This window comes from Homalodisca vitripennis, chromosome 5 (assembly GCF_021130785.1).
Source record: "Homalodisca vitripennis isolate AUS2020 chromosome 5, UT_GWSS_2.1, whole genome shotgun sequence".
NCBI classification, from domain to species: domain Eukaryota; kingdom Metazoa; phylum Arthropoda; class Insecta; order Hemiptera; family Cicadellidae; genus Homalodisca; species Homalodisca vitripennis.
Genome location: NC_060211.1, coordinates 7,997,588 through 8,022,943, shown reverse-complemented (window position 1 = coordinate 8,022,943; position 25,356 = coordinate 7,997,588). Strand labels below are relative to the sequence as shown.

Here is a 25,356-nt window from a genome sequence, read left to right as displayed (position 1 = left end):
ATAAATTTTAGTAATAAAATTAAATCTTTGGTTGAAGTCAGTCCATTAAAATATTAAATAGAAATATTGTGTGTAAAAATCAACAAGCAAATTACTAATATTTGAAAATTATTTGTAACTTCAAGAATTTTCTATGTTACAATATATGCTGTAAACAGTTTTCTTGTATTTAATAAAACATAAATAACAGTTTTAAGTAACAGAAATAGTGATAAAAATCAGCAAACAATTAACACCAGAAAAATAAAACATGTAATCTAAACCCAGCGCATCCAACTAAAAACGTTATGCAATAACTACAGATACAATTATGTCTATTAATATGTATTGATGGCTAATTTGTTTTTTAATTTTAAACACCATCTTGTTTTGAAAAGTATCATATGTTATATTTACAAAAATGTAACCTTGAAATATTTATTTGATAGCTTGCTATTTGTATTGATTTTGTAAATTTGGTGTTTTTTTGTATGTTGCTATTGTAAAATGTAATGGAACAAAAGTCTTCGATCCATTAGAATTGAGGAAAAGCACAAAAAAAGCTGGAATAAAATTTGATAATTCTATTGGGCAACCAGGGCTAAAGATCTAAGCTTAAATTATGGAAACTTGTTCTGGTCACTGGTCTGAGTGAAATATGTTTGTTTATGCTTTAACACTAGTGTTTGGATACACTTTTTTCATTCAAAGAATTTTCAGTAAGACAAAATATTGGCTTATCATCATGGAAATGCGATCTTGTATGTAAAATATTTGAATTTTGCGGTTCTCAAGGCATGCTTTACAATGGTTATGCACCATTGGTTGGTAGTTTGAACTTATAGAATTAGTTCAAAAAGAATTTATGAGAAGCAATCTTTAAAATTTTACTTAACTTAAAAATTGATTAGTTTATAAATAAAAGGGGTTTTTTGTCACTCCACATATTACTTTATTTATTGGCTTTTCAAATCATTATTAATATTTGTACAGAAAACCACCCGATATTTTTACCAAATTTATTGGCTTTGAACGTTAGCGAGACCTATCGCTTGTGGAGCTGCAAAAATTTCATATCTGTCTGTATGTCTGTCCGCATGATATTTCAAAAGCGAATTAACCTATCGATTTTAAATTTTGCATGAAGCTTCATTTAGCAACACTGATTTCGATGACGGTGCATGTCATTCCATATAATTCGGCTGAGCGTTAGTAAATATTTTAAAATGGTCTTATGGGTAACCATGATGGCAACAAGAAAATACAAAAATAAACTTAAAATTTCTTTACATGTTTTTACTTTTTAATCAGAAAATTTTTTTGTATCAATGTTTAACTAGCCTTCATTAATTTTGGTACCAAATGGTATACAATCAATTTTTGAGTTAAAAAAGTTAAAGGAATGTTTTCTCTTATGCATTAGTAAATTACAAATATTGTTGATATTTCAGTAAGACTGTCACTGGTATGTTATACTGTTATAATTACAAGATCTTATCCAGGCTAGTTTTATTTTATACAAATTTCTTGGTACTTTGGTAGTTGATTTTATTACGTTTTAATATTAGTAATATTAACAAGTGGTTTTTGATAATTGCCTATTATACTTTAAAACAACACTTATATAGTTATTGTAATTATACACAAAATAAATAATAATTACTTTGAGAATTCCACAAACAATTATTTCTTAATTAAAAGATAGCTTGTTAAAAACCTTTTGCTAATAATTTTCTCATATAAACAATACTAAAACTAACTTTAAATTTGAAGATAAATGTTGAAATTGAGCTACAATGTGATATAACAGCCGAAGAATTGATCTATACGCTATAATATAAGGAAAGATGAGTACTACTATAGAGACACATACACACATTCATTTACACATTATTAACAGTTTTAAATCATATCTGTAGTAATCCCAACTTCTGTATTGGTTAAAATAGAGCTTCTAAGTTGTTATAAATATCTTTCAATATAACATCCAAATAGTTTATCCTTTCAGTAATAGATTACAGTCACTATTAAAGCTATTAACGTCAGATGTATAAGTTGAGATTATGAAACTGAAAATACAATCCCTCCCGAAGATTTCACTCAATTTCAAATTACAACCGATAACAGTTTTAGGATAGATAGAAATTCTACAACCAATCGCTATAAGAAAAATACATAATTACACATTTGTTAAATACATTAGTCACAACAGAAAGATAATAATAAATTAACATTAAGAAAGATGAAACACATTAGCTTCAATATTAAGCTAAGCAAAACAAATCATATATTATAAACAAAGCTACAAATTAGCTGCCACGATTATTGAATCTAGTTACAAAAAATTAACTATTAATAAAATATTTCTATAGATTGAAATAGTAGTTTTCAAACCGCAGTCCAAAGGAAAAGCTGTTTCTCTTTTAATCCTTATTCTGCCCATCCTCATAGACCACTGTCCTTTGCAAGGATCTTATCAAACAGAATAAGGGGGAGTCTTGATATAGTACAAGGTCAATGTTAGTGATAAAAAGTGCTACGGTTATAGACAGGATTTGATCCTGCACTATCTCTAGCACAGATCTAAAGTCCGACATCTTTGACCACTCGGCCATTGGCACTTCCATACACAAACATTATTTTAGCCTGTTATGAAGATCATTAAGTGGTTCATCAATTTTCACATTAATACTTACAGTTTAACAACAAATTTAAATATAACAAATTTGTCTTTCCCATTTTTTTTGACAATATTTGCTTGTAGTTGTACATATGTATAAGCAAAAGTTTGAAAGTCAAGTCGAGCAATTCAATTTCCCATCAACAATTTTTTAATTGCCCCATAAAATTTATTTTAACCCTTTGCATGCCAGCCCATTTTCCAAAAGTACTACCCAGAAACGCCATGGGCATTTTCAGCTGTTTTGCAAGCTTTCACTAAATGTATCATAACTGTTTTATTTTTTAACAGATATTGATGATTTTTTTACCATTATTTTGCTTATGAAATGCCCTTGTTCTTTTGGTAAATTTTAGTTGCATAAATGTAATGTAAACTTATAAAAATGTTAAAAATTAAGAAAAAAAAATTAAAATTTCCAAAAAAAACATTTTTTTAGCACAAATAAGTGGTTTAAAAAAAATGTATGCTGATTTTCCTGTTATATCCTAGTAAAGTATATCTAACGCTTAACTTAATTACAAAATTTCAAAAGCCTGCCTTATATAGAAGTCCAGTTATGATTTTTTTCACTAAATGTGCCACGGGCACAGTTTTTGTAATTTGCATGGACGTTGTATGTAATGTTACACTATATTCACAAATCAATATTTGACACTATACAAATCGGTACTTTGGGATTATACCAACCACACCAGTATGAAGAACACAAAAATATAAATTTATAGATATATTATAAACAAACATTGTAGAACGAAAAAACAACTTTTTAATTAGAAAAATTACAAACTTACAAAGATTATCAATTGTTAATGAGGTCAGATTCGCTTAAACTTTTTTCAATGAACTTAGAACGTTATAAAACAATGTATTTGAGTTACAGAACTAACATTCCATCAATCAACAAGCATTTCCAGGTATTGTGATCGGTATTGTGGTCGCTGTTATCTTATCTTTCTCGAGAATCCCGATTACGGCAGGCCGCGCGGCATCACATGATTATTTAAGTTTTTTGCATGGTACATAATTGCCTTTCCATTACAATTCAATTTATATTTCTGATCAGCCCCTCTAGAATTATATTTACTGATAGGTACTATCTCGAGGGATGTTTTTCTTTCGTTGACATCAGCGCGAGTTTCGGAAGCACCTTCGGCCGGAGGCACTCGCATTTTGGGTGGCGGAGTTTGATCAAGAATAATAACAAGTTTGTGTGTTTTTTTTTCAATAAAGAGTTTAGTTTTTGTTTGGTAATGTTTGTTTTTGTTGAATTTTTGTGTTTGGAGAAATGTAGGGGTAAAATACGAAAGTACAACAAAGCGAACGGGCGGCGAGACTCTGCAATCACGTTATCTACTACACCGCTCGACTTTGACCTCTGTCTAAGGATGGGGAGGGGTTTGCGATAAGACAATTCCTGTTTTATACCGACGAAATATTGTTCTACGCTAATCTATTAATCAGTTGAAGCTAAATGTCAAATAATGATTCATGTCTGGGTGTGGTCTGTATAATCCCAAAATACCAATGAATCTAATAAAAGGGGCATAGTAAAAATGCCCTAACAACAAAAGTAATGAGAGAATTACAAACGTAAACAACGCATAGCAACACGAACGTAACCTCAATCTCGACCAAACAATTCAACAGCTGCGAAGCTCAAATACGACCAAACAAACAGTCCATAAAGGAATTAACTACTTTGTGGTTGCAAAGTCGACTATCGACTATCGATTAGTCAAAATTTCGCGGCAATAAGATGAACTATAAGAAAATTACAGACGAAAAACGTGACGTACCTATATTACGGCGATTTTCAGTTGAGTAGCCGGAGGCCGTAATACCGGTACGTTGGCATGCAAAGGGTTAAGTTTCACTAAAAGAATAAGCAAAGGACAGTCCAAGGAAATACTGATACTTGTTTTTGTGTGGTCAAAAAATAAATCATCGGTTGTAATGAAACGATCTTGAGCTTTACTCCTTAAATGTTAAAACTTCAAAAATTTCATGTCCTTATTTTTGTCACAAAATTATGGGAGATTTCTCATTTTAAAGATATAATTAATAACCACCAAAATGCTTTTTAGTTTTTCTTGTAAAATGCCTATATTTTTAATATTAAATGCAAAAAATTTAAATTTTTTCTGAACAACCAATAAATATATTGAAAAACTAAGTAGTGTTTTGATGTGCATTAATCACATCTTTAAAACGAGACATCTCCACAATAAGGCTGTAAAGTGTTTGAAGTTTAACTTAGTTCATACAAGGTTTAAGTGAAGTTGACCACCAGTATAGCTAGCTCTTAAAGCAAAATAAAGTTATAAAAATTTAGTATTTCCTGTTAATTCATCCCTAATTTCTTTAGAGCAAAAATGGTTCTAATCAGAATCCGTAGCAGTAGGTTTAAAAATGTATGAGTTTTTGTATGTTTCCTCGATATATAAATAGAAAGAAGGTATATGTAGACACCTTTCCCAGAATTATTGGACTGATCTTACACTTATCAAAAAAGAAGAGTGAAACCTAAAATACAGAATTGTACAAAATATTTTATTAGTATACTGAAAGTTGCAATCACATCCTGCACACACAATAAGCATCATCATACTATATTAAGATGTTTTAAATTGTATAGTATTATTAAATCACAATAAAATACAGTGAACTACTTTTTAAGCTCTATAATATCAAATAAATGGTAACAGTTACTCTTTGTTTAAAAATCAAAAACAAAGCTCTTAATTTTTGGACCGGACTGGACAGAGTATTTTTATGGCCAGGAGGAATATAACATAAACTGAGACTTTATATTTATAATTTGAATTAATCAGGTAAACAAAAAATAGTAACTGATTGTTAAAAAATTCTAATTTAGAAAGAAAACAGATTTGCGTATAAAAAAGTCTCATTTACTCATTTATATAATAAAATTTTTACACAATAGCGAATGACAATGTTGACAAGAACTTTTCTATTCCATGAAGTGATTTACTTTTAGAGGGTTGAATTTGTTTCCATTTATGATATTTAAATTATAGTTTATGGTTCTTACTTCACAATAATAGTAATATTTTAGAAACAAAATTATTTATTGCTTTATATTTTTTCTTATTAACACAAACTATTTATGAATAAAAGTAAATCTATTATGTTATTAACTCCACATTACAGGGTTATCTTTATATTACTATAATGAATAGTCAACTAAAACCCTTCTTTAACCCTTCCCACACCGTAGACGGATATATTAGAATGGTAGACTTTGTCCAAAAACGCCAAATAGAGTTATATCTTATTTTATAGATTATGTCTCTTGGAGAGTTTTTATAGTTAACAAAAGGTCTTCAGTGCACGCTCCGTGCTTATCACAGTTGCCAAGGAAGTATTTATAAACGACCTTCACTCTGCGGCAGAGGGTCTAACTCCGACCACCTGCTCGTCAGTATTGCGTCTCCTACAGAGCCATAACCAAACATATCCGTGGCGCATATTACTCAGTTGTTACGAGAATGCGTGTCTACTACATATCTCGTTATTATTCTCCATTGTGTGGTGGTGTTGTGATTAGTTTGAAATATTTATCTTTTTTTATAGTCAAATTGTATACTTGTATCATTGTATACTGTTCCACAAAATGTTTTTTTGTATCACTGAACAATGGAAAATTTCTGGAAAAATCCTGTTTCCCTCACAATCCTTTCATCATCAAAAACAAACTTCAAATAAAAAGTAAAACGTATATTAAACTTTTCAGTTTAGTAACATTTTACAATGAAATTAAAATTTATTTGAAATAATCATTTTTGTAAATAGTTCTTTTTTATTTTTATCAATAAATAGGCTAATTTTAATTAAAATTCCCTATTTTGTACTTTTTTTTGCTTTTACCTTTTAAAACTTAGTTATAAAAATTAGCTTTGAACTTAAAGAAACAATATTTTTTTACTTGTCTTGGCGTTATAGGAAAGTTAATGAATTTATTAGTGGCGTGCAAAGGGTTAAAATTATTTTATTGCCATACACGTGTTTCAGTACTCAACATACATTGATTATGGTTGAATACTGAAACACGTGTATGGCAATAGAATAATTTTAAAAGAGTTTTCATTGACTATTCATTATATTAAAGTAAATGTAATTGAAAATTATGGATTTTAGTCAAATTTGTATTGTATTATTGAACAGAACTACAAAACCAACTAAATAATAAAAAGAATGGGGAAACATATTTTAATTCAGTAAATTCTGTTATCACTTCAGTATGTCTTTACCCACAAAAATTTGATTTGGCTTTACAAAATTGTTGTTAAATAGATCCTGAATGGGTTTAGTCCTTTGGTGTTAAGTCAAACTTAACACCAAAGTGGCTGCAGCAAGACAATTAAGAGACAAAAGAAAACATTAAGGCTCACTTTCTACCTAACTTCACAAGAAGACTATGTGGTCTCCATATCCATAACAAAAACTCATGCTCAGTCTGCTTGCGGTTTCACAAAATAAAAGGGTCCATAAATGATAAAAGGAGAATGAACAGATAATGAAATGATTATGGATGTTTAGAGAATCGATATTTGCTCTATTGTGTAGCTGTGATTTTAAGTAAAAAATTGATGTGCTGTAAAAGCAAGTTGTCGACAGGGAACTACAACGCCCTGGAATGTTTGTTCAAGGAGAGCCACAATAAGATTCTGGGGACATGTAGGAGATGAGTTCCACTCAATGGTTTCTCTCATTCCACTAAAATGTGAAGGTTAAGCCGAGCAATACAAACTGTTTTAAATGTATAACAGGCTGTTTTTAATGATACAAATCTCGCCACAAAGAACATAATAGGTTTCCTATACCATACACTGTTCACAAATGACAAACGAAATTTACTAGAGCCAAAAACTTGGAAACATAGTTTTGAAGCCCTAAGATGGAATCCATCGCCAGTCCCAAAAAGGAATCAATAACTGAAAAATAAAATGTGTTTAGTACAAACCCAGCTAAGTGTGTGAGAGTATCAAATCTAACAACACCGCGTAGACAACATACGACAACCGTTCCAAGATGTGCTCACTACCCATGGGTTGCAGTTTAATTATGTGATCAAGCTGGAATATTTGACTTCAACAATTAAAAAGTGGCAGTGTGTTCAAGAGAAACTGCTGCAAAACATCTATAAATTAGCTAGTAGTACTAATGTTTATGTCTGGAATAAAAATAAATTTATGCGCTTTGTTATCAAAATTATAGAGCGAATCTTGATTTGCATATCGTATCAAACAAGCCCTAGTATGAAAATATCATCAAGTATAACTCTGAAAAATATACTTTACAAAGAAGCCAACATGGTATAAGACAAAATGAGACTCTTGTCAAATGAACCAAGATTGTGTTAGTATTGGCCGATAGGTTATATGGTACATTAGAAACTCCATCTTATTGCTGCAAGTCGAGGAATAGCCATTCTCAACAACTACAGCTACTAAATAGCATTGAGTGCTTTCTATAACGTAATCCATGATATAACATGAATACAACTGGTCTATAAACACCCATTTGGAACAAAAACAATATATACCTAAACGTCTCACGTATCTGGGACCAAACAATGAATTTTCTTGTGATTTTGGGATCAATCATAATATTAGAACTGGCCATCAGATAGCTCTATAAAAAGTTGTTCTGTGAAACGTCTCTTTTATTTATGATTTGAGCTTTAGTTTTCATACAACAATATGAGTTCATTGAAGTTTAACATACTGAAGAAGTTGAGGGAGAGCAATTAAAGTTAAGTTTAATGATTTTATTGTATTTATGTAGTGATGTGCAAAAGAGTTCTGTAAACTTGAAGCATAAAACATCAACACAACCTTAAAGGGTTAATATCAAATAAAACCAAAATCTATGTTCTAGACTAGATAAAGCTATTTTATATACAATGTCGCTGTGCACTGATCTGCCTTTGTGCTTATATTTTGTTTCTACACGAAGATACCCGTTCATGTGTACAACAAAGAGAACAGTACAAAAGTCCAAATGAAAAAATACATTGTAGGGCAGAATAACTAGAGCAAGGAGCATTTCCTCTGGCGTCGCTTTTGAGGTTCTGGCCGTAATACTGCTCTGACTGCCTCGTCGAACACCTGAACAATGCACGAGACAGGTTAGTTCCCGTTTGGCACAAAAACACTAACCCAAAGAGGAAAAAGTTATTCTTTACTATCCTGATAAAGTGACAACAATTAATCTTAGTATTTTAAGGTTTCAGAAAATATGTTGTCTTATTTCTCATTTACATATCTGGAATAAGAAATAATTGTGAACCTTCAACACATGAGTTAATAAATATTTAAAGTGAAAAACAACCAACTCAGTTATGGTTAAAAAGTAATTTATCTTATGATAATATTCAAACTGTATACAAAATACAGTAGAACCCCTCATATCCGGCCTCGGTTTTACCGCACCTCGGTTTATCCGGCCACTTCCCGGAAGCCAATATCGAAATTTATTTACCACGGCTTGCAGACGCGCAGTTGCACGCACTAGTCTCCCAAGACTCTTGCGTTATTTTGGTGTATCTATTTGTTTACATTTTCCTGTGTTGTCCTCAGTTGAGCTAATAGGTTTAACCTGTAAACAGTTCGTTGATTATTTCCAGTGCGGTTAGTACAGTACAGTACAATTGTTTTGTTTCGTCAAGTGCTGTGAACTGTAGGTTGGTTTATCCGGTCGAATCGTTATCCGGCCAAGGGCTCGGTCCCGTGGTGGCCGGATATGAGGGGTTCTACTGTAATACAAAGTACAATGGAATCTTAAAATAACAAAGCTAAGGGATTAAATGAAAAGTATGTAATATTAGAAAAGTTTGTAAAATGAGATTTGTTAAATTGAAGTTAAAAGCAGCCAATATTGGTTAACATGGGGGTTTTTGCGTTAAACAAGAAACTGTATATAACAAACATTTCCAAACCTTATCCGTAATACGTAGATTTTCAATGAGTTCATGTAATGGCAAGCGTTAAAAAACAACGTTTACGCATTATACATTTTGTGGTATTTTATATAGTATAAAACCATGTTGGCCAGTAATGTTTTACACATAATTCAAAAGACTATTTAACCAACAAACAGTTTTCCTATAATCAATATTTGAAATCAGATGGTTTTTGTTTGATGACATCGTCTGGTTCATTGGGCATTGTTTATATTTTTCCATTGTGAATGTAGAACTATAGAACTAGATTATCAGAAAGAACTAGATCTAACTAGTAGTACCTGACTGAAGAGTACAGTAACCAGAAACACACCTGTTTGAGCCCTCGTTGTGTTAGAGCGGAACACTCCATGTACTTGACTGCCCGCACCTTGTTGGCCAACTTCTGGCCCTGTTCCCGCTTGATGGGTGACAACCCTTGCTCTGCCAAGCCGCTCAGCGTCTCTCGGTCATCCCGCAGATCAATCTTCGTCCCTAAACAGTTTATTTTGTCAATAGAATTTTGGTTTGTAATATGATTTGATGTGCTCACCCATGTTTTTCTATATAACATGTTTTTTTTTAAATATTTTTTATTCTCTTACCCACTAGAATCATGGGTGCATCAGGACAGTGATGTTTTATTTCAGGATACCACTTAGAAGTGACGTTCTCAAATGATGAAGGGCTGGTCACGCTGAAGCATATGAGGAATACATCAGTCTGAAAAAGCACACCGTTTCAATAACTGTTATTGATACCACTATGTAGCCAAATTATACCATGTATATATATATATATAGTACTCAATTTGAGGTGAAACGCACTGCAACTGCAGTTATTTTAAAAAGAACTTTTTATAAGTATCAATTTTTTTTACCAAATTATCATGTAATTAACCCATTGGGGAACTTGCCCGAGTGACACTCATGCTCTTTCTAGATGCTAACGATCACGTATTTGTTTATTTTTCTGCTAGATCGCAGTTTTGTGCCCTTGTGCATCCTTATAAGCAATTATTTCGTTTCGATTCGTTATGTTTGCACACTGGAACCAAAACTAATAGCTTGTTATGTTATTGTTTGCGTTTTGCCATATGCTCAATTTGCGCCACTTCAATGTTCTGCTTACATTCTATGTATCGTGTTCTAAATGTTTAGTGTTTAACTGTTTATGGTTGTTGAATGAGTTTTTAGTTTTTCCGCTACCTCAGGAAACAAGACAATTTCCGTACTTCAGAAGTAGACAGATACTTGGACAGTGACATTGAGATATCAAATACACTCAAAGACTGACACAAAAATGAATTATAAAATGTAAATGAATGGTCATTGTATGTAATGTAAACAGTTTATTTTAATTATCATTTTAATAATAACAATATTGAATGAAACAAACAGTTTTATCTCTCTCCAAGACAACTGATTCAGGAACTTGTCATAAAATTATCAAAAAGTGAAAATATGTAAGTTTTGATTGTATTGTTATTATGCTTTATAATGAAGTAATCCCATAAAAACTGGTTTTCCATGTAAAAAGCATTGTGCTGTTTTGAATAAACAATTATTGAATGAATTGAATATAGATAAACAAAAAAATTAATAGAATATTGACAGTTGCTTTTGACTTTTGTTTTTTTTATTAAAAAAATTTGTAAATATATACCACAAAAAATTAAATAAAAATTATTTGGAGAGAGTAACGAACACTATTGTAATGCAACCAAATGAGACTAAAATGTCCTGAAAAATTGACTAATTTATCTGTATCCAAACTCATTCTATTAATATTTTAGTACACGCATGCATTTTGGCCAAAATCAATTCAAACATTCAGTCCTAGACAAACTAGGGTAATTGCTTCCTCAATAGGTTAAGAGGCAACTTTGGTTACAATCGTATGCAGTGTCACAATTTATACAGTATTTTAACAATGTAGTAAAGAGACTTGTCTTTTACCTGTGGGTACGATAACGGCCTGAGCCTGTCGTAGTCCTCCTGTCCCGCAGTATCCCACAGGCCTAGACTGACTGGGATCCCATCCACAACCATAGGGGCTGAGTAATTATCAAATCTGAAACGTTCAAATTCAATAATATATTATTTCAAAACTATACTATAAATAATTATTATTTGTAGGTGGAGGTGGTAATGTTTATTTTAAGTCTGAACATGAAACTGTTTATCAGTTTGTTATGTTACCACTGAAACAACCAGCACACAATTTTTACATAATGTTGAACCTGAAACATTATTATTTACTAAGGGTTTTAGATTGATTTTCCATACAAAATGAGCCTATTGCAACTGTCATCATGGCAGCACTTACCGATACACACACATTTCTGCATAACTTCACCGAATGTAACCCCCAGATCTCAAAACCACCCACTGTTAATATATATATATATATATATATATACTTTATAACATGGCTTGTGGAAATAAACACTGTCTTAAAAAGGCCCCAAGAAGTTAAAACTTAGTACAAAAATTGATATTATACATATCTCAGCTGAGTTCATTGGAAAGCAAACGTTGGAATTTTTGAGTGAAGATATCTAGGTAGTCAAGCTGAGATAGAGAGAGAGAGAGAGAGACAAATCTTAATTGAAAGAACTTTCTATTCAACTGGTGGAATAATGCAGCTTATGGGAATGATAACTGCTCCAAAAACCCCCAAAAAAGTTGAAACTTGGTAAACCATTTAGTTTCAATATAGCGGTTGCTCAAACTTTTTACAACTCAATTATTTATGAACCTAGAGAAAAACAAAGTGTTCTAGAATGCTTAAAACATTTTGTAATTAACTTTGTTTACATCTTAAGTGGGTTATGATGAGATATTGAGCACATGTAAATCCCATCAGAATAACTTAGTGATATTTCAGTTATCACAAAATCTACTTAATTCTTCCGACTGAGCCTGATAGACTATCAATATTATTGGCTTTAGTTAGCTAACACTGTACTGTATCTGATAAAAATATGTAAATGATTTAATTTAACCACTCTCTAAAAGTCATAGTTTTGCTCAATACTGGTTTATGCAACCTTTAAATAGTGAATTCTAATGATTGTTATCAATGTTAAGATTAGATAGTTGTAAGATAAGAGATGAAATAGTGGTTTATGTAAGTTCTAACATAAAAACTAAATGTTTTATCTTTAGAAGTATATAACACAGTTTAGAACCAGACACTAGAAACAATCTTCTAATAATAAACAACTTAATATAAACTTTGTTGGAAACAGTTATATAAATTTATTACAATTTGTGGTTGGTGTCTTACAAATTGTTATAGGGTTCTGTTTATTTTATTTTGAGTAATATTAACTTTATTTTACACCTTTTGTTCTCTGAAAATGAGAAATTCTCAAAATATATTACACGCTATGTTCAGCATGTGTGTGTGTGTGTGTGTGTGTATATATATGGATGTGTTTGTTTTAAAATATATTATGTCAAAAGCAAGTTTTTACTTCCTACGCCTCCTTGTATTATTACATTTCTTGAAATTAAGACAGCGCTTACAATGAGCTGCTATAGTTAAAATTCTTAATCTTTCTGCTGCCAACATCTGGTTTTCCAGACATTGAAAAATTATACACAAGATGCTAGCATCCATAAAACCAGCCATCTACGTCTTCATATAACTTGTCAGTGTTTACAGAAATTTCCAAAAAAATATAAAATAACACATTAGTATTAGTAATTAAATATCCTTTACTATTTTAAGTGATCATCGTGTTTAAATTGTACAATTTGTATAGAAACAAATAAATATAAATGTGTACCAAATTCAAAATAATAAACACTAAGTTTAAATAATTTTTCATGTACATGTGAGTTCCGAATGTGTACTTGCAAATTAAAGTAGTACTTAAGTTATTACAACATGAAGAATATTATAGGTAGGCTGAAATGACATTTATGAATTTTTTTAACAAGCTGACTTCTTGCTTAGAAAAAGGACAGGGCTAGGAGGTTGGTTAACCCTTCAAGGCGGGAGTATTTAAATGCAAGCCGGACCCTGCTGCGGGACTATTTTTCCAGATCGCGCCATATTTTCGCAAGCTTTTACAAAAACCTTTTTTTCTCGGGCTGTAGACACTTTATCAACACAATTGTTTTATTGAATTACAAAAAGAAAAATTAAATGCAATAACACTCCCGAAAATAACCTCACTCTAACCAAACAAAGATATATATACCCAACACGTTGCTGCACATTTCACAATAACCTATATTATAAATGTAAGTTATACACACTCCTACGTGATTCTAAAGTTACAACACTGATTGGGATAACTATAAAATGTAGCTTGCCATTATATTATTCAACAAAATAATATTAAAAACATAAGACAACAATCACAGAACGCATTGCATAGCAACAAGTTGCACCGGCGCGAACGAACTGAATACGCACAATGTCAAGGTCAGATGCTCAGTTTTGTAAACAATACAGCTGTCTCTGTCGCACTCATTTTCGACTGCAAACAGCTGCAAAAGATCGACCAACTCATAGACAACGTATACCATATAGCCCGAGTCCGATATAGTTCACCAAAATAACGACAGGTTTCACCACATGACGGAATGTCGTCATGACGTTAAATACGTACGTCAAACCGCAGCTGACTACACTTTTGGGATGACGTTTTATACACGTCAAACCAGCTTGAAGGGTTAATGGGATACAGAGGGTTGATAAGGTGTTTGGGTTGGTTCTCAAACCTGGAATAGTTTTTATTTGTTATAATCATGAATGTGAAATATAACTGAAAATATTTGATTTTAAAAGTTTTAAACAAAAAAGAAGTATTTAATCTTAATCTATCTTTTAAGTTTCTTAATAAGTTTTCTATTCACAATTTTACATGAACTTAGTAGTTAATGGATTATGAACTACGACTGCTGACGTAAGTGATTGATTGTGATTCAACAAAGTTGATTGATAGCATCTATGGTAATTGGTGGTCTATAAAGACCACAAAACAATCTGTTATCTGTTGTAGTAGATTTTATAAAATGCAGAGCTCTCCACACACTGGTCTACATATGTTTGCTAAATAAACACATGTGTTTTGTAGACATGTATACTTTTTCATAAAATCACAAATTTACAAACACTATCTTAGAGGGAATATACATATTTAAAAAAGCCATCAAATATAATAAAAATACTCTAAATTCTCTTACCGTTTTAACAAAACAATACCAAAATATGATAAAAACCAGGTAGATCAAAAATGGTTTCCCTAAAAATAAATCAGGTGATACTTATTATTACTTTCTGATACATTACCATTGTCTTTATAGTAAAATAAAATTTATCTCTGAAATCAGCAACTCTTTCTGATTCCCAAGGTTGTGATTGTTATATTTGCTTATGCACTGTAACAAATGTCAAATATATCACATTAATAGAAAATCAGTTGCTGCCACAATCTGAGACACGTAAAAATCAACTGCTAGTAGGTGATTGACACTTTAAGGGTTAATATTTGATAAGAATTTTAGTCTGTTGTTTATCTTTGGGGATAGTTACAGATTTAGTAACAGATTTTAACACTCAAAGTAGTCTAGGAAAATGTTGGGTGATTAAATATTATATTATGCGCAATACTAAGACAAAAAAAATTGATGAATTTAAGACTACAGGAAATGGTGTGCAGATGGGGCAAGGAGGGTAGTTCTCTCTACATCCTTTGGAATTGCAAAAATGCATCCAAAAGAATTAATCCTAACTTACACACTAAAAACATATTCCCTAGGAAAGTTTCTCTTAAGTTAAGCAAATAAGTTTTCTCGAAAATTTCATGACCAATGTAATATTATGTCCTCTCTGTAGTACATTACTTATACTTACACAGTAGGAACATATTCCCCAGGAAAGCTGTCTGTAGTGTACGATATGAGCATACAGGTTTTCCCCACAGTTCCGTCACCAACAACCACACATTTGATGGGTCTTCCAGATGACATTTCGTGGTTATGTGCTAAATTACCTAAGAACAAATAATTATTTTCATGTGATTGAATTATTCATCTATTTATAGTTAACATAAAAAATAGTAAACGTTTTAAGAACTAAGTGTGGACACATATTATATAGTAAACCCAAAAAATTTATTACCTTGGAAATATTTTGCCATTTTCAAAAGCTGGGACAAGGAAAGACACTTTTACAATAGAAGTAGAAATAAGTGAGATCATATGGCAGTGACTGACAATCTTAAAAATAGAACTCAAGCAAAGTATTGCGAACGTAAGGAAAAAAGATGTGCAAAAAGAGACAGAGAAAAGGATCTTGTCATTTTCTGTATTGTACGTGTTGGAAGTGGTATGCATTTCTTCTTCTTCTTCTTCTATGGGGTGGCCTACTGTCACGCTTAACCCTCAAGGTTCTTTTGCGCACCCCGGAAGCACACCATGAGGCCTACCAGTCTATGAATTCTGCAGTTCCATAAACCGCCAAAAACAACCTATCAGGTCCTCCTGGGGAAATCACCACCCTTGTCCAAACTACCAAAGATGGCATAACGCTTCCTTGCTATTGAAGGAAAATCAAAGAGCAAGTGTTCGTTAGTTTCATCCTGCTCATCACACATTCTACAGAGCAGATCCTGCTGAAGGATGCAGACTCTGTGAAGATATTTCCTCAGGGGACCATGTCCCGTGATCAGACCTATAACCCGAGAAGACATTGATCTATTTAGTGAGAGAAGGTCAGACACCACTCTAGGGTAAGGCGACTGTAGTACCATTCTGTTCATTCTCATGCCCGGATGCAACCTCCACCTTTTCTCATGTTCAGCGCAAACCCATTTCGAGACAGCCCCAAAGGATTCACACCTTGGAATACCGCAGAACGGTTGAGGGTCTGTCTTAATTGACGCTGAGCCCCAGTTGGCCAGGGCATCAGCTCTTTCATTCCCAGGGACTCCCCATATGACAAGGAACCCAACAAACAGTCACATTGTTTATTCTGGCAAGGGAACAAAACGACTTGATAGCAATCCCAGACAAGTTTGGATTTGAACACACTCTTGTCCAGCGCCATCAGTGCTGCCTGACTATCCATGAAAATTGATCGTCTTACTCCTATAATGCAGACGAAGATTCTCACGAGCACATTCTATAATGGCTGCGACCTCCGCCTGAAAAATTTTAGGATAAGGACCCATAGGGACCACCAGCTCTCTGCATGGTCTCACCCCCACAATTCCAGCACCTGTGCCGCTTTTTGTTTTAGAGCAATCTTTAAACTATTCAAGCACCGCTGGTGGAAGAGGTTTCCTTCCCTCCGACCAATCGTCCCTAGGAGGTATTACAATTCTAAAGGGTTTGTCAAAGGAAAATTGTTGTGACATCTGATCAGAGATCATGTGCAGAGCTTCCCCCAGAACCAGGATGCTAATTCTACAGTGCCCATTGCTGCAGTCCGAAAAAAGTCCCACTTGCTGAAGAAAGTAGGCCTCCTCCTGGCCATAGCCCGAATAACAATGTCCAGGGGGAGAGGTAGAGGCAACAGTCTAGAGCTGCACCCGGCGCACTAGGAAAAGCCCCAGTGATAGCAAGGTTAGCCATCCTTTGGATGCCAGCAAGACAAGCTACCGCCATCTTGGCCTCCGTTTTTGGTCACCAGACAACAGCCCTACAGATCTGACTAGGAAACATACAGCTAGTACAAAAGCCTAGGCTTAAGTCCCCAAGACCCACCAATCACGCGTCTGCATTGAATTAAAGACCATTTCCCCTGGCGATGACCCTTTCTCGATGAGGTTCCCAGTTTAGAACCCTATTTAGGATCACGCCCAGGTACTTGACCTCGGACTTCAACTCAATGTCGCGTCCCGGTAAAGGCAACCACAACAGCCTTGGTGGGGTTGACAGTGAGGCCCAACCCATCACACCAGTTTCCCACCATGAGCAGCATTGGTCAGTTCCGTGACTGTTGTGTTGAACTTGCCACTCACAAGAATCACAATATCATCTGCGTACCCCTGTGCAAAGACATCGCTGCTGTTCAAAGACATTAGAAAGTTGTCCACAACTAGATTCCACACAGAGAGGAGAAAGGACGCCGCCCTGTGGACAGCCCCTCATAGTCCTTGCACTGACACTTGCTCCCATAAGGGTGGTAACAACCACCCTGTCTGTGAGCAAGGCCCTTATCCAGTCACATATTTGACCATCAATACCACGTCTGGAGACCGCATTGATAATTGTCGAAGGCTCCTTCGATGTCCAAAAAGACACCTATGGCTACCTCTTTTGCTGCCAGCGTCTTCTCAATCCTGCATACCAATTGATGGAGGGCCGAGTCGCATGACCTTCCTGGAGTATAGGCATGCTGATTTGTATGTAGAGGTCGCTCCAAAAGAGATCTCTCCCAAACAAACCTAGCAACCATCTTCTCCTGATTTTGAGAAGAAAGGAGGACAGACATATCTGCCTGAAAGACTTGGGTCGATCCAGACTAACCCTCCGCTGCTTCGGTATAAACACTACTATGGGCACTCCAGGACAGTGGAATGTACCTGAGGGCCACAGAGGCTCTGAACAGTCTGCACAGCTGGGGAAGGAGAATATCCAGCCCCCATTGCAAACGAACCGGTCTCATTCCGTCTCCCCCAGGAGCTTTATAGGGACTAAAAGAGTTGATCGCCCACTCGATCCTTTTGAAGGTTATGACACAGTGCGCCAGACTCCATTGCAAGTTAAGTGGCGTGCCCCGTAGGTGCTGAATGGTTGATAATTGTCATGAACAATTCAGTCCGGAAAGTGTGTTCCCATCATGCATTTAGTATTGAACACATTTTTTGTACTTCAACAAAACTTTGTGGAACATTTGCCAGACCAGATTATTACAAAGTGTTATATCTTAAGGAGCCACTAGAGACTGATAGCGATAAAGAAGCTACAATGACCTACATCACCTGGACTGAAGCTTCAGAAGCCTTATGATACTAAAAGAAGTATTGAATTTGCATACTGTCAAGAATTATTTTGTCAAAAGAAATACAAATCATAAAAGCAGATTGACATAGCTATAAGGTTTATGAAAGAGCACAGAGCTAGAACAATCTATCTCTAGTCATCTGAAGATGAAGGTGCTTTCTCATTCAACCTCCAATCTCACACCATGATGGACAGACACGTGGCAGCTCCGCATTGTGGCCAGTAGTTGATCGTACACATTGCCCACTACAACATTTGTCACTGTTTAGTTCAAGTAGCTAGTTTGCGCTGAGTAGCAGTCATATAAACCTGGCCACCTCTATTAAGTCTCCAGCTAAATGTGAATTGAGGAGTTTTATTCGTTTCCTGCAAGCAGAAATCCATTGGAGAATGTGCCTTGTTTACGGAGAGAACATTATGAGTAATGGTGTTGAATGTGAGTGATGTAGAAAGCCAAAGATGTTGACTGACACCCACAAAAATCGCTGAATGGCTTCAGTTTTGATATTTCTCTAATTAATTTTTGAATTTGACATTCAGCCATCTTTAAACTTTTGATGCAATCAACGCACAACACATTACCTTTGTACTTAGAAAAACAGTGATAACAATATTTTAGAAAATATATAGCCAGAGTATATACAAACTAACATAAATCAGAATACAAAATTATATCTAGATAGGATATAGTACATATCATAACAAAAATATGACTAGCATTAACTTTGATGTAGCTATCCACACTTATGATATCCATGGTGCGAAACCAAAGAGGAAAATCAAAACATTGAAGCCTTTGGAACAGGAAATTGGTTCTAGCGGCCAATAACATTATTCATATAAGCAGAAACACAGACAGGGATTTCTGCTCTATTAGACTAAAATGCTGAGTTGCTCTCTGCAACACTGTAGCACTAAAGGGGTTTATACAGCCACTAATTAAATAGGGGAGACTTTAATAAGCGGCCCACACTCGTTATTCAATTGCTATTATCTATTATATTATCAGTTTGATATATTATCTAACTTCGATGGGTACTTTGGGATTATACTGACCACACCAGTATGAAGAACACAAAAATATAAATTTATAGAAACAAACATGATATTTTTCATTGTATTTACAATGAAAAAACAACTCTTTAATTACAAAATTACAACGATTATCAATTGTTTATGGGGTCAGATTCCGTTATATGCCTCCAACGCTTAAACTTTTTTCAATGAACTTAGAACGTTATAAAACGATGTAGTTGAGTAACAGAACTAACATTCCATCAATCAACAAGCATTTCCAGGTATTGTGATTGGTATTGTTGTCGCTGTTATCTTATCTTTCTTGAGAATCCTGATTACGGCAGGCCACGTGGCATCACATGATTATTTAAGCAAGTGCGTGACATGACGGGTTCTGTATTTTGAAACCTCCTCCCGGGATGAGAGCCTCCTGCTTAAGTACTGTGGCTCTCCATCAGACAGAACCTTGTGAATTAAAATACAGGTCTGTATCCTGCACACAGTTTCCATCAGCAATAGGCCAACAGCACCTCGATTAATAATTGTAATTTTTAATTTATTTATTTATGGATAGCTGCCTTTGTCCCCCATACGATATATATATAGCACCTCGATAAGGAGAAACATGATCAAAGCGTTTCAATTTGAAAACAAAATGAATTGCGGAATTTTGAAGCTTCTGGATTAATTATGAATATCTATCTGTCAAATATTGTATTCAACAGTTTCTAGGCTATATTTCTAACGAGTGGTGGTGGCTGCTTATTATACACTGGGGGGGGGGGGGGGGGGGGGGAATTTTTCCGGCTTACACTCGCTATTCAGTTGTTTTTATTAGACAAAATTCGATATATTATCCAACTTCGATATGTAAAATTCGTAGGCTACACAATAAGTTTTAATAAAATACAGAAACAAGAAGAATCTCGTATCAAATTTAACACTAACGTTTCAAAATAACAAAACCAACTATGGCCTAGACTTAGATATCAAAGAAACCTTATAATATTAATAACTTGCCCAGTTATATATCAATGAGTAACCGCTTTTGTGAAAAGGAGGAAAGAATTCTCCCCATGGGTTATTAGGAGCCAAACCCACATGTTGAAACCACTTCAACAAATCTCATCACTAGTGACAAATATCTCTCACATTTTCCTCCTTCATCGCCATTTTCAAAGTCTCAAAATATTAGTTACTTACTTCTTGCTGTTTATTGCTTACATTAAAATGACTATAACTAATAAACTGAAATCATATGCTAAGTTAAATAAATCGTAATATTGAATTATTCCTTCGGATAAAAACATCGAACCATTCGATAAAAACAACCGAATAACGAGTGTAGTAGGCCGCTTATTAAAGTCTACCCGTATATTGTTGTTGACATCCACAATGCCATGGCACTCAAAGGGTTAAGCATTAAGAACAAAACAGGGTTTACTATACTTGGGAACGATCTTGAGGCGCCTGTAAAAATATTGTAATAGGCCATAAACATCAGGTATATTTAAATTATTACTGTTAGGCCTAGGTCTATTCATCCCTAAGCTATGATGTATGAATCAAATAAGAATTAATGCAAGAGCCTTGAAGAAAAATCTTAACTTGAGAGCCTAGGTAAACTAATATTAGTGGTTAAGTTAAATAACCTGGGTCTTGGTTTATATAAAACTATAACTGACAACTAAATAATCAGGATTCTAGAAAACGAAATCTATTAAACATTACTGATTAATATTCTAGAAATGTGGAACAAGCAAATTCTAAAAATAAATGTTATCTGTTTGCCTACAATTCTTCAATCAACTGGGTGTCAACCACAGTTATCTATGCATATGTGAACAAAAGAAGTATTAACAAAAGTACTTACAAAAGCACCAATACATACAGTTACACTTACTCAGTAATGTAAAATTGAATTCCTTTAATTACAAAATATAAATGTTTAATTTGCATGCATCACTTAGACAGACACTCATTTATGACCATAATAATACTAAGTGAACTGTCGGCGATTAGGTAGGAATAGAAGTAAAAGTGGCGAGTTTTAGTTTTCACTGGCTATATAATTCTGGAGTGCAACCGGTGAGTCCGGTAAACAAGTATATTTTTCGGACTCATTTTCGGAAATCAACACCTAAGGCCATATTATGATGATTTCAATAAGCACATCAACTATGGTTAATATAACAGTATCTTATCTTAACCATTCAATATTATTATTTACTTTATGTGACTAACTTTCTCAAACACTATATTACGCATTGGTACGCATTATTGACCGCTTCCTGATGGTTTAGCTCCAAGTGAGCATTGAGTATTGAGCAAACTGGGATTGCGATGGACGGGGACGGGTGGGTCGTCAGACAGAACTGTTCAGTAAAGAATCCCACAGATCAGAATGTTTAGCCCATCTCTGTTTCCACTTTTTGTTTCTTCTCTTATTATTAATGTGCAGTAATGGAAGTGGTTTCATAGCCTCTGTACACGCGGGTGAATATATTTCTCGTAATAAATAACATTACAGTGTTATTGTTGTGTCTTGCATTATTTAATAACTTAAATACTGTTTACCAGATCATGTTAATACTATTCATGCTAAAAATCTTGTATTTAGGACTTTTACTTAAAACAGTATCAAATAAAATTATATGAATAAAACCATAGTGCATAGGTGAGTAAATTTACCCAAACTTACCAAGTAAAACTAATGTTGAATGTAAACAAATTCATTATTAACGTTTTTAATCCAAAACCACTTTTATAGTTTGGAATAAGAAAAGAAAAATAAAAACCACCAGTTTCCCAAATCCAAACCGATCCCTATCCGATCATAATCTCACTCTAAGGAAGCCTTCTCTCCTATGCTAGAGAGGACGATCTATTGACACTTCTAAAGCTCCATCGAGCCAATTGGATAGGTGATCAAATAGCAAGTAAGAATTTATAATTTTATGAATTGTGAGTGTTTGTAGTAATCTTTAAGTATTTAATTTTCTAGCTCACTATAATGAATAAATGAATTTATTCGGCGAGAGATGTTCGTTGAAAAACACACGTTGATCTGTGAAGTGCTGGTTGATGTCTCAAGCTGCCAGCTCTCAGACTGCCCCTTGATCCTCTTGGCCTTGAACTGGGCGATGACAGACGGCTCCCGGTTGTTTCTGTATGACGGTACACGGTGTGCGGCAGCGATGTTCGTATTTTTCATCTCCACACCAAGGGCTGCTCCAACATCCGTGAACACATAAGTGATGTTTTCCCCTCTCATTACAGGTACACCACTGATCTCAATGTTGTTCGCCATAGTGTATTGTTACAGGTTCCGCATCCTCTCTCATAGTCCCACAACTTCATTGGTTACAGCCTGTTTGGTCGCATTCAGCGTCTGATTCTCGCTCTGTACTTCAACAAGCTTCTTCTTAATGCCCCCCATCAATACGTTAGAGGTGTCCAACATGTTGGAAACACACTGTACGGACGTTGAAAGCTCGGTCTTTTCAGCCTTAAAAGAAGACATTTCATTAAACACGTTTTTTTTAAAATCCTCCATTACCTTGATCAGGAAGTCCTTCGTCAGGGGATTTTGCTCTTGACTTCTCGTGCTCATGACTTGTATCATTTGAAGCAACAACGCCAAGGCAAGGTTCACTTTCTCCTGGCTGGAGTACAAGAAGTTTTTGGATATGTTTGACATCTTTTCTTTATTTCTTTCTTTTACTATGCACTAATTATTTCCTCGCCTGAAGAAGAGGATACATTTCAATTCTTGAAACGTCGTCGTGTATACATTTTGTAACTTATAACGATTGTAAATGTCCGAAATCCTATTATTCTATAAATATTATTAATGGAATTTAGTTACAGTATTAGCACCGAAAACAGTAATCCATAAAAATAAATTCGATTTAATAATTTAATAAAGGTATCAGTAATAGATCGTAAGAATACAGAACTATCACTTGGAATAAATCACGTGAAAACGCCAATCACCTTGTACCTAGAAAAATTTAATTAAAGCAGTAATTTATAATGTTGGTATATTCATTCATTTTAAAGTTAACTGGCAAAAGATTTAGTTCCTGCTGCTGCTATGCATGAGCCTTATTGAGAAAATGAAAGAGACACAGGATGTCTTCATATCTTCAGACTTCATATGATTTAATAAGAAAACTTACTCGCCAGGAAATGTTTATGAACGAAAATAAAAAAAGCTTTTAATACAATGATCACATCAATCACATTAAAACCCATAATTAATAAAGAGAACGGATTACCACGTACGCAACACACGATATAATAACATTCTTAGTCCTCAGCAATACAGACTAAATTTACTTAGAAATATTCCGTGTCAAGAAGGAGTCAGATTTTAAAATTTACTCTTAGAAAGTATTAAACTAGAAATCAATGTCAAATCATTCAAAAGAAATCTGAAAATTGTTTGTTCTCTCTCTTAAGCAATTCAAAACAATTCAAGATGGTGGACATATAACACAACTAGTGTAAGTGCTCCTCATTTAAGTGAAGTTTTGAACGGGTAAAACAACATATTCCCAATCAAACTGCACACCACATCAAAACTGTAAGTTGTAGTAATATTCACTTACCTCAAGAAAGAAATTATACTATCATAAAAAACCAAAATTACTTACTTCAAGAAACCCAAGCAAATGTGAACACTAAGAACTCTTATGAACACTCTCATGTAACCATTGTCAAGCAAAACAATACAATATATATGTATATTTAACACATTTAACAACTCAATACTGACTAAGGGGACACTTGATTAAATTAATAACAATATATTGAGAACTGCCTGGTACCATATGGTGACAACTGGAAGTAGTGCAGTCAGTGCTGACATATCACATTCCACACCTGACAAAGCCGTCAGCAGTCAGCAAACAGATCAACTGCCACAACAACTGTCGACCAGACTGCAGTACAATAGTGCTGTTCTACTTCATTCATTTGGACAGGGATTGAAATCAAGCACAACTATACATTCTCTGTCTTAAATGGACTTTTATTTTAATTGATTGACGTCTTTTATAAGCATCCAGACTTACACTTTGATGACTTAAGCAGCCTGTCAAAGCTTGAATAAAAAACAGTATTTCACTACAATATTATTAATTGATTAAGAATTTTATTATTATCCAGACCACACTTAATGACATAAGGAGCCTGCCAAAGCTTGAATAAAAAACAGTATTTCACTACAATATTATTAATTGATTAAGAATTTTTATTATTATCCAGACCACACTTAATGACATAAGCAGCCTGCCAAAGCTTGAATAAAAAACAGTATTTCACTTCAATATTATTAACTGATCAAGAATTTTTATTATTTTTATCCAGACCACACTTTAATGACATAAGCAGCCTGCCAAAGCTTGAATAAAAACAGTATATTTTACTGCAAAATCTACCCAGTAAAAAACGTTCTCATTTCTACTGTATCTTCGACAATTACAAGGATAACCAGTGAATCAGTCAAACACTGCTAGACAAAAAACTGCCTTTACCATATTAGCATACTACTATTACTTGCTAACTGTCTCAATCTTTTACATCTTTTATTTCCAATTTTTATTTTATAATAAAATCTGACAAACTGCCTCAATCTTTTAATAAAGTAGGTCTTCTCTGCTAAATAGTCCCACAAAATTGACGAGCTTCTCAGTAGGAGACCTGGTCTTCGCCAAGCTAAAGGGCTATAGACATTGGCC

At 33.9% G+C, this 25,356-nt stretch overlaps 1 protein-coding gene across 1 annotated transcript; it reads right to left on the bottom strand.

Moving 5' to 3' along the window:
* Positions 1–8,438: 8,438 nt before the first annotated feature.
* Positions 8,439–21,660, bottom strand: LOC124361746 (ras-related C3 botulinum toxin substrate 1-like). Its single transcript, XM_046815702.1, has 6 exons — positions 21,516–21,660; positions 15,501–15,639; positions 11,585–11,699; positions 10,232–10,349; positions 9,961–10,121; positions 8,439–8,793 (listed from the first exon to the last, which is right to left on the bottom strand). Exons 2-6 carry the CDS (start codon positions 15,614–15,616, stop codon positions 8,716–8,718), a joined length of 588 nt encoding a protein of 195 aa, XP_046671658.1. The 5' UTR covers positions 15,617–15,639; positions 21,516–21,660; the 3' UTR covers positions 8,439–8,715.
* Between the last annotated feature and the right edge of the window lie 3,696 nt (positions 21,661–25,356).

Excerpts from the sequence above, each read along its gene's own strand:
- LOC124361746 (XM_046815702.1), bottom strand. The coding sequence starts at position 15,616 with ATGTCATCTGGAAGACCCATCAAATGTGTGGTTGTTGGTGACGGAACT. Across the intron at positions 10,122-10,231 it reads TGCACCCATGATTCTAGTGG|GGACGAAGATTGATCTGCGG; the intron begins GTAAGAGAATAA and ends TAAACTGTTTAG. Across the intron at positions 8,794-9,960 it reads CACAACGAGGGCTCAAACAG|GTGTTCGACGAGGCAGTCAG; the intron begins GTGTGTTTCTGG and ends TGCATTGTTCAG.